The 11,383-nt window shown below is 38.3% G+C and overlaps 1 protein-coding gene across 1 annotated transcript in view; it reads left to right on the forward strand.

The window, feature by feature from the left end:
- The window catches only part of DYNC2LI1 (dynein, cytoplasmic 2, light intermediate chain 1), a 60,346-nt gene that overhangs the window by 14,668 nt on the left and 34,295 nt on the right, over positions 1–11,383 (forward strand). The window contains exon 4 of the mRNA XM_006839464.1: positions 2,227–2,296. Within this exon, the coding sequence (XP_006839527.1) occupies positions 2,227–2,296 (70 nt within the window). The remainder of the gene's footprint in view (positions 1–2,226; positions 2,297–11,383) is intronic.

Below are 11,383 nucleotides of genomic sequence, written 5' to 3' on the forward strand. Positions count from 1 at the left end.
TCAAGCTCACCAGCTGCTCCTCGGAAACCCTATACAGGGTTGCTATGGGTCGGAACCTACTCGACGGCACCTAACAACAACAACATATAAATTATATGTGAGAATAAGTTAAAAAAGTATTGCTACAATATCATTGTTGTTAACTACCATCGAGTCAGTTTCAAGTCATAACAACCCTTCATAGGTTTTCCTAGGCTTTAAATCTTCTCAGGTGCAGGAAGCCTCATCTTTTTCCTGCAGAGCTGCTAGTGGGCTCGAACCACGGACCTTGTGGTTTGCAGTTCAGTGCTTAGAAACCGTTAATAAACAAAAATATCGAAGTGTGAAGCTATTATTTCCCAACATACTTACCATCTATGTCTATATGCTTCTGAAGATAGTGTTTCCATCTCGTTAATATTGTCCCAAAAAATTCTGCACTTTTCAATTTACACCATGGTAGAACAGCAGTTTACATATATCTTCGAGGGTGTTCTTTTTAAATGTCCTTTGAGTTTGGGGAACAAAATGAAGACTGAAGGGGAAAGATCAGGGTAGGGTTGATGGGGGAAGGTTTCCCATTGCAATTCTCGTAGGACAGACCTTGCTACCCTTAAAAAATGAGCAGGTGCACTGTCATGATTGGGGAAAGAAATTCCTCAGCGCAGCTTTCCAGTTTCTTAAAACTTCTTTATACGCCTTCATGATCATTTGGCCTTTGAGAAAATCTACCAAAATTACACCTTTGAAAATTTAAAACAGTCTGCATAACCTTCTGAAGTGACCTCTCTGCCTGGAATTTAACTGATCCACTGTTTTGATTGGACCTTTTTTTGAAGGTACTAACAACCCTGAGAAAAGCGTGTTGTTGAGAGGACTTGTCTGCATTCATTCACTGATTACAGAGACATGTTTAAACATGTTTTGTTTTAAGTAAACCCTTGCATGTAAGAATTAGAACCATAGCAGCAATATTTTTGAGTTATTATTATATATATTTGGTTGTTATATCCTGAAAGAAAGAAAATGTTCATTTATGAAATAAATGCTTAATTTATACAGTTTACAAGGAATAATTTATACAGTTCTACATAGGATAAGCATTGTACTGCTGATCACAAGGTCAGTAGATCAAACCCACCAGCCCCTTGTGTGTGTGTGTGTGTGTGTGTATATATATATACACACACACATAGATATACATTTATATATATAAAACCCTGCTTTATGTATATACATATACATACATATATACATACACTATATATAATGTATATCTTTGTATAGATATATATATATAAAGCAGGATTGATATTCACAATATATAAGAAACAAATTTATAAATTAAAATTAAAAAAATATTTTTGTCCTAATTAAAAAAAAAATTATGCTACAAACTGTTTCCCTAGTAATATAAACTCTAGTGTAAATAGTTCATCAGATCATTTTCATATGTGCCAGCTCATGACTTGATTTTCAGTACTTGATGTAATTTATGTGTTTGTAATTCTCACTAGCTAAATGATAACCATGTGAGCCATAATTTAAGATAGAGAACTCTATTCAAGTCTTCCATTAATGTCACCTTTAAATTGAGAGTCATTAACTTCCCAGCTCCCGACATCCCATGGGCAGAACCTGATGTCAGTGAGAAGGGCCTGAATAGCCCATACCTACCATGACTGTCAACCTCTTCTCTGCTTGCCCCACCTGCCTTTTTCTCATCACACATGTGCCCTTATTCACCTCTGTGTTGTTAAAAGCCATCCAGTAGGTTCCAACTCAGTGACCCTGTATTGGGTTTCCGAGGAGCAGATGGTGGGTTTGAACCACTGACATTGTGGTTAGCAGTACAGTGCTTATCCTACAGTGCCACACCAGGACTCCATTCACCTCTGCTGTTGTTCAGTGCTGTTGAGTTCTGACTGATAGTGACCCTGTATAGGATTTCCAAGTAGTGCCTGGTGGGTTTGAACTGCCGATGTTGAGGTTAACTGTCCAGTGCTTATCCTATAGCATCACACCAGGGCTGTATCTGCCCCTAAGGATCTGATGACATGGGTGTTCATTAGAAGTGTTTTGAAGGTGCTAATATCTATCATTTTTATTCTTTTTACCTTCTTGTTATATAAGTGAACTTCTTTACTATTTGTATGTTTAAGAGGAGGCAAAAATTGATCTGATAAGGTGATAGCATAAGAAACTAATGTCACGGTGGTGGTAATGCCATCTCTCTATGTCATACAGGGATGAGCCACCAAAGCCAACCTTAGCTTTGGAATATACATACGGAAGAAGAACAAAAGGACACAACACAGTGAGTGTCGTTGTAACTGATACTGCTTCCCTATAGACAGTGAAGTAATGACGTTGACTTTGTTTTACATTTTCCTTCTTAACCACAAATCAATAAACATACCCTTCATGCTGTTAAACTTCAAATGCAATTCAGCAGCTATGAAGCCAACCCAAACTGTGAAAATAGTTTAGCCCTCTCATTTGCTGTGTCAAGGAATGCTGGATAAGATTCCATCACAACTTTACTTCTTTTATTTCTTTGATGCAGTATGTTAATTGTATTATTGTGACTTTCACCCTGTTCAAATTAAAATAATACTGTGAGTTACCTTCTGTCTCCCCCAAAAATCTGCTTAAAATACGAGTGTGCACTATGGAATATTTATGAAAGCATACTGTTCAGAAGCTAAATTATTAGCATTATTATAAATACATCTTTAATTTGTATTTTTGTTTCAAGGTCCTAATTAATGCCTAGGACCTTGTTTAGTTTCTTTTTATAGGAAAAGTAGAACCTGTTCACAATAAGGGGAGAGTTTGTAGCATATGTGGTGCTGTGGGATAAGCACTGGACTGCTCACCACAAGACTGTCTGTTCAAACCCACCATCCACTCTGTGAAAACCCTATACAGGATTACTATGAGTTGAAACCACCTTGACAGCACTTAATAATAATTAAAACCAAACCCATTGCCAGAAAGTCTATTCTGACTCATATAGGGTTTCTGAGACTAAATCTTTATGGGAGCAGATAGCCTCATCTTTCCCCCTGAGGAGTGACTGATGGGTTTGAACTGCTGACCTTGTCGTTAGCAGCCAAACATTTAGCCCATAGCACCACCAGGGTTCGCTTATAGTGTATATTAAAACTAACCCAGACCCACTACTATGGAGTTGATTGTGACCCTATAAAACAGAGTAGAACTGCTCCCTAGGGTTTCTGAGGCTGTAAGTCTTTACAGAAACAAACTGTCTCACCTTTATCCCACAAAGTGGCTGGTGAATTTTAACTGCCAACCTTTTGCTTAGCAGCCCAATGCTTAGCCAGCTGCTCCACTGGGGTTCCTCAATATCTATTGTGGTTGTTGCTCAGTGCTATTGAGTCAGTTCCAACTCATAGTAACCTTGAATAGCGTTTCTGAAATGTAAATCTGTTGGGGAGCAGAAAGTCTAATATCTCTCCCATGGAGTAACTGGTGGTCTTGAACTGCCGACCTTGTGGTTAGCAGCCCAACGTTTCTTTTACAGTGTCGCAGCACTCCCTGAGTGTCTATTAAGGGAAGGAATCCCTACACAGACTCACTTTTGGAGCTGTCATATGAAATGAAGCCTTTAGTTAGATAAACTTAAATCTATGGAAGAACAATCGAGAGGAGAGAGTTTCAAGAGAATTTTTTTCAGATTGAACTAGTCCAGATGTTTGACCATTAGCCTGCATAAGGAGCTAAAACCTGTAGCTGTTTTCTGTATTGCCCAACAAAAATTTTTTATTAAAGCTCTACAGTTAAAAAGACAAGAACAAATAGAATATGTCCAGACCCAGGAAAACGTCATTTTTATGACTCACATGAGTAATTGGCCCCCAAATCAAATGATCCTTTTCATAAGAAAAAACCTCTGAAACTGTTTTCATAAAGCTTAACTTTCTGAAGAGCTCTTCAGTGAATTATGAATTGAGGAAGATTTTCCAGTGCAAAATTATTAATCCCATTGTTATTGTTGTTAAGTACTGTCCAGTTGGCTCTGACTCATAGTGAACCCTGTATAGGGTTTCCAAGGAGCAGCTGGTGGGTTTGAACTGCCAACCTTGTGGTTTGCAGTCCATGGCTGATCCTATAGCACCAAACCAGAGGCCCATAAGCCTAAGTAATTTAAATATCAACAACAAAGCACTTTTAGTGATTTGTTAAACAAATGAGAACTTGTCAAAAATGCAATATACCCATTAAAGCCTGTTTTAATGACCATCTGTCTCTTCTAAGTTCATGGTAAATAATTCCTAAAAGCCAATGTGATTTCTTCTTCATATACCTTTTTCTCTAAACTGTATTATCAAGTTAAGCCTTTCTGTGTTCATCCTGGAAGCTTCATGCCTTTCTCTGGTTTAATGTTCATTCATAGCTGAATATAGCGGCACTTTGTCAGCTCCCCACACAGCTTCACTGGCCTGAAGCCTTGTCAGCAATAGTGGAAGATAGTATTGGCCAGCACCCTAGGACAGTTCTCTTGGAATGTTGTTGTTGTTTAGTGCCATCAAGTTGATTCCAACTCATAGTGACCCTGTGAGGTTTCTGAGGAGTAGCTGATGGGCTTGAACTGCTGACTTTTCAGTAAGCAGTTCTGTGCGTATCTTATGGTGCCACACCAGGACGTTTATTTCCAAGCTACTTGGCTGCCAAGCCCTTTCAATCCCCTATTATTTAAAGGGCTCCAGGGAAAGGAGTCTTGGTGTGGGATAAGCACTGGACTGCTAACTGCAAGGTTGGTGGTTCAAATCCATCAGCCACTCCTCAGAAAACTGATACAGGGTCGCTATGAGTCAGAACCGATTTGACAGCATTTAGCAGCAACAGGAAAGGAGCTCTGGCAGCACAGTGGTTAAAGTGCTGGCTGCCAACCACAAGGTCAGTGGTTCAAACCCACCAGCGCCAACAGGATGTAGCAGTCTACTCCTGTAAAGATTACAGTTCTTGGAAACCCTTTGCAGCAGTTCTACACAGTCCTATAGAGTGAGAATTGACTGGATAGCAGTAGGGTTTTTTGGCTTTATGGAAAAAGAGAAGGAGCCCTAGTAGCACAGCGGTTAAGCACTTGACTGCTGGCTGAAAAGTTGGCAGTGCATGCTGAGCAGCCAGTCCATGGGAGAAAAGGCCTGGCTACATGCTTTCATCAAGATTGTGGTTGTTGTTGCTAAGTACCACTGAGGCAGTTCCCACTCTTAGAGACCCTGTAGAGGGTTTCTGAGGAGTGGCTGGTGGGTTTGAATCACTGACCTTGTGCCTAGCAGTCTAATGCTTATGCTAAAGTGCCACACCACGATTACAGTCGAGAAAGCCCCATGATGCCGTTCCGCTCTGTCCTACAGGGCCGCTATAAGCCAGTCTCATTTCAGTGGCACAGAACACCATGAACAAGGGAGGAGACTCTGATGCAGATTGTTAGTATGCTCAGCTGTTAACCATGGGTCCATCCAGAAGCAACCAATCTCTTCCAAGGTCATTTACTTTAAAAAAAATCAGCCATGGACTCTATGTAGTTCTACTCAGACACACATGGAGTTGCCAGGAGTTGGACTTAACTCACCAGCAATTGGTTTTATAGAAAAGGAAGTAGTGTAGTGTCTTCCTGTGCTCCAACCCCCTACTTGTTTTGGTCAGTGGGAGCCTGTCTGATTCCCTGGGGTGGCAGGGACAGGATTTTGGCTTATACTTTTGCTCAGAGAACCCTGACCTGTAGCCAGAGTGCCATCTGTTGTCCCCATTTCTCATGACAGGGCCTTAATATGTGTTGAATTTATTTTGTGAGCTTCCTACCCTAAATCAAGATGTTTTCTATTCAGTTGTTTTACTTGTACCTAGGATTATAATAACTTTTCATAAAGGAGTATGGTCAGCTAGTTGGTTTTCTTTAAAACTTGGAGTAAGTATGTGCTGCATCTGACATTTACAGAATTGGACACTATTTCTTCCATTAAGTTATAACTGGAATTATACAACATGCTCTCTATTGGGGGGGAGGTTAAAAAACTGTGATAATGTATATACAGTAAAACCTGCAACAGCCATATTATACACATTTCACTCTGCAGTAATTTCTTCTTTTTTGCTTATTTATGCTTTCTAAATTTCAACAATAAATACTTACAAAATTTAAAAAGTTAACACCTGCAGCAGTTGTTGTTAAGTGGCACTGAGTTGTTTCTGACTCATAGTGACATGGTATAGGGTTTCCAGAGAGCAGCTGGTGGTTTTGAACCACCAATATCGCAGTTCAAACTGACCTTCCTATCCAGTGCATTATCCTGTAGCACTACGTCAGGACTCTGAAATCTGACTTTAGCGCACAACTTTAGGGGAAGACCCTCTCTCTCTGTATGTTCTGGAGGGACATCTTAGCTGTAGCCCTTGAACTTCTCAGTTCTTTGGTGAGCTTCACATGGCATCTGTTTTCCTACATTTGTACTTGCTTCATGCTTGGTCTGCTTTGCTTTTATCTCAGAAGTGATATCACACTGATATGATTCCATTAGTATAACAGAAGAAACCCCTATTTCCAAGTGAGATTATATTCACAAGTGCTAGGATTTCAGCACATTTTTAGGGTAGACACAATTCAAGTCATAACACAGCCCCATGAAAGAAGTGACTCTAAGATACGGGTAATCCTTGATTGACTATGTATTCGAGTTACAATGAACTGCACTTGTGATCATTTGTTGTTGTTGTTTTGGTACATTTTATAATTAGTAATATGTACTACACACAATGTTGTAATACAATGTAAGAAGAGGAACTGGCAGATCAGGACTTAATGGATTGTGAAGAGGGGAAAAAATGCTGAAGAAGAAAGAATAAGGAAGAGAAAGGAGAAAAGTTGTCAAAATATTTTACAGTGAAAAGTTTAGCTGAAGTTCTTTCTACACTAAAGCTGGACCTTCAGTTACTTGAAAACATGGACCTAAGCGCTGTAGAATAAGCACTTGACCATGGGGTCAGTTTGAACTGCAAGGTCAGTGGTTGGGACTCGCTAACCGCTACTCCAAAACTCTGTGCGGGGTTGCTATGGGTTGGAACTGACTTGACGCCTCTTAACAACAACAACAAAAAATACGGATTGATTTGCTAAAATAAATAAACAGGTTTGGAAAGCAGTGAGATGTGAACCACAAAATATTGAAAAAACAGAAGAAGAGGGCCACAGACAGCTCATTCGTTTACTGACTGGAAATGCCATCCTTATTCCTAGAAATCGTTCAGGGATCCAGAACCTTCTACAGGTGAAGTTATTACTGCAACTGACAAAATGCCAACGTTTTCCAAGTCCTCTTCATTGTTGGAGATGCAGTAAATTGTTATGATTTGTGTATTTTTCATCTGTGTATTAAAATACATCTATAAGTTTATATATAACATTTCTGACCCCCAAAGACAAAGATCAGATTTATGAAGATACTGATAATAAAAAACAAAAATGATGAAAATGAAAAAATAAAAATGACATATTCAAGTTATGTCAAAACCAGTTTATGATAGAGTTGTCAGAACAGAATTCCATTGTTTGTCATGGACTACCTGTAGTTGAATAAAATGCTTTATTTAAGTTTAAGTTAAAAAAAAAAAAAGTAGGCTAACAAAAGAATATATTGTTACTCTCGTTCATTATTGGTGGAAAACCTGCTAGAAAAGGAAAACTCAAAATATTTCCTACTAAACCAAGTGATACAAAAACAGTAAGACTGCACTGCCAAAGGTAGAAAGCTTGCAAGACCCAAAAAACAAGGCATTCCCATTGATTCCCATCTCTACAGGTTTCACTATATTGCAAAACATTTGCCATTTCAACCATTTTTACCTATACAATTCAGTGACATTAATTACATTCACCATGTTGTGCAATCATCCCAACTGTTTACAATTGTTTTCATCACCCTTAACAAAAGTGCCCATTAACAATAGCGCCCAATTCCCCCCTCTCACTTGCCTCTGGTAACCACTAATAAACTGTGTCTCTATGCATTTGTCAATTCTAGGTATTTCATATAAATGGAATCATACAATAATTGACCTTTTGTGTCTTTCACTCAGTATAGTGTTTTCAAGTCCAGTGCTTATCTAAGCATGTATCAGGACTTCATTTATCTTTATGGCTGAATAATTTCCATTGTATGTATAAACCATATTTTGTTTATCCAGTTATCTGTTGGTGGATTGTTTCCACCTTTTGACTATTGTGAGTAATGTTGTTGTGCACACTGGTATACAGGTAAATGCCTAGGAGTGGGATTATTGGTTACATTGGTTTAACTTTTTGAGGAACCACCAAACTCCTTCATCCAGCAGCTGTACCATTTTACAGCCCCACCGATAATGGGTGAAAGTGACAATATATTCTTTTTTCAAAAACGTATTTTAAAATTTTGAAGTGTTCATTATTGAGTATTTAGAAAGCATCAGTAAGCAAAACAGAATTACTGCATAGTTCATATCTTAGTCCATTACTCTGTTGTGCACACACCTTGTCTGTTTCCCTTAGTATGCATGTGTGCATGCACGCGTGTGCACACACACACACTTATATTTCTGTTATTTACCGTGATGGATTCACGTTGGACTTGTAAGAGCTTTTTGCACTTAATAGATCCTTTCCTTTCATAAACATTTTTTTCTACAACATTTTTTAAGTTGTAAAAATATACATAGCAAAATATTGACCAATTCAGCAAATTTTTACATGTATTATTCAGTAACACTGATTACATTCTTCATATTGTACAACCATTATCACAATCCTTTTCTGAATTTTTCCACCTCCATTAACATAAACTCAGTGTTCCTTACACAGTAACTCCCTCTCGTCTCCTCTTTTCCAACTAAACAGAAATAAGCTTTGACTTCTGTTGGACTATTTCATGTAAATGGGCCTATATGGTATTTTTCCTTTGTCTGACTTATTTCACTCCTGTTATAGCATGTTTCAGGACTTCATTTATCTTTATGGCTGAGTAATAGGAGCTTTAGTAGTGCAGTGGTTACGAATTGGGCTGCTAACCTCAAAGTCAGCAGTTCGAAACTACCAGCCGTTCCGCAGGAGAAAGATGAGGCTTTCTGCTCCCATTAAGATTTATAGCCTTGGAAACCCTGTACAGGGTCACTGTGAATCGAAACCAACTCCACGGCACACCACCACCAACCACCACCACCATACCTACAAAGAGTTTCAAAAACTTCATGGAAGATTGGAGTTGAAAGAAAATGGAGTTAGCATATATTCTATTTGCTTATTCATTCATCTGATGATGGGCATTTAGGTTGTTTCCACATTTTGGTTGTTGTGGATAGTGCTGCAATGAACATATGTGTCCAGGATTCTGGTTATATTCCGGCTTTGAGGTCTTATACCTAGGATTGGGATTGCTGGTTATATGGTACTGTGCTGAACTTTTTGAGGAACCTCCCAACTGTTTTCCTACAATATATACTTAATATCCTTTGAAATGGATGCTTTGGTTCTTTTGAGGGGTAAGATAGTGAAAGAAGAAAGTGTTGAGTGCCAGGAAGTCTTATTGAGAACGCATTACTTTGTGTTTATAATTTTTATTGGTATGTGCTAGTAAAGCATTGTTATTGTTAGGTGCCATCGAGTCAGTTCAACTCAGAGTGATCCTTTGTACAACAGAATGAAACATTGTCCAGTGCTGAGCCATCCTCACAGTTGTTGCTATGTTTGAACCCATTGTAGTGGCCATTGTTTCAACTTGTCTTGTTAAGGGTCTTCCTCTTTTTCAATCACTCTCTCCTTTACCAAGTATGATGTCCTTTTATGGGGGCTGGTCCCTTCTGATAACATGTCCAAAGTATGTGAGACAAAATCTTGCCATCCTCACTTGTAAGGAGCATTCTGACTGCGCTGCTTCCTAAACAGATTTGTTCGATCTTCTGGCAGTTCATGGTATATTTAATATACTTCACACCATAATTTTAAATGCATCAATTCTTCTTTAGTCTTTCTTAACTCATTATCCAGCTTCCATTTGCATATGAGACAATTGAAATATCATGATGAGTCAGGGGCACCTTAATCAAAGTGGCATCTTGGATTTTTAACACTTTAAAGAAGTCTTTTGCAGCAGATTTGCCCAGTGCAATACATCATTTGATTTCTTGACTGCTGTCTCTACCAGTGTTGATTGTTGACCAAAATAAAGTGTAACGAACACCTGGGAGCTTCGAACTTTTCCCCATTTATCATGATGTTGCTTATTTGTCTGGTCATGAAGATTTTTGTTTTCTTTGTGTCAAGGTGTAATGCATACTTGGATCTTTTTCAGTAAGTCTTTCAAGTCCTCTATGCTTTCAACAAGCAAGGTTGTGTCGCCTGTATATTGCAGGCTGTTGATGTGTCTTCCTCTAATCCTGATGCCATGTGCTTCATATAGTCTAGCTTCTCAGGTTATTTGTTAAGCATACAGACTGAATTATCAGTGCATCTTGACTGCACAATTTCAGACTGTAAAAGTTGGTAAAAATCTTCAATTTCCTTGTCTTCGGCATTTGTAGTTGGTGAGTAAATCTGAATAATAATTATATTAACTGATCTTTCGTGTAAATGTATAGATACTTTCCTACTACTAACAGTGTTGTTGTACTTCAGGATAGTTCTTGAAATGTTCTTCTTGACAATGAATGCAATGAATTCCTCTTCAATATGTCATTTCTGGTACAGTAGACCCCAAGCTTGTCTAATTCAAAATGACCATTACCAGACCATTTCAGCTCACTAATGCCTAGGATATTAATCTTTATGCATTACATTTCATTTTTTGACAACTTCTGATTTTTCTGGATTAACACTTTGTATGTTCCACATTCTAATTATTAATGGATATGAGCAGCGGTTTCATTTCATTCTAGGTAATACCACATCAGCAAATGTAGATTCTGAATGTTTTACTTTATCCACATTATTAAAATTATTAAAATTGACTCCACTTTGAAGAGGCAGCTCCTCCCCAGTCATCTTTTGAGTACCTACCATCCAATCAAAGGGGCTCATCTTCAGGCAACTATAACTGACAGTGTTCTACTGCTACTTATAAGTTTTCAGTGCCAAGTTTTTAAGTAGTTTTTTCCTAGTCTGTCTTAGCCTGGAAACTCCACAAAAACTTGTCCACCATAGGTGACCCTTCTGGTCATTGAAATACTGGTAGCATAGCTTCAGCATCAAAGCACCCCAGTATGACAAACTGACAGATGAGTGATAGACAAAAGGAGGAGGTGAAAGGAAGCCATCATTATCATATGTTGAGTGTTTTATATATCAGGGAATTTTTATAGTTTGTTCTGTTTAAATGTTATTAAGATAGTTTTAAAATTAAGAAAGGTGTGC

This window comes from Chrysochloris asiatica, unplaced genomic scaffold (genome assembly GCF_000296735.1).
Source record: "Chrysochloris asiatica unplaced genomic scaffold, ChrAsi1.0 scaffold00024, whole genome shotgun sequence".
In the NCBI taxonomy this organism is placed as follows: domain Eukaryota; kingdom Metazoa; phylum Chordata; class Mammalia; order Afrosoricida; family Chrysochloridae; genus Chrysochloris; species Chrysochloris asiatica.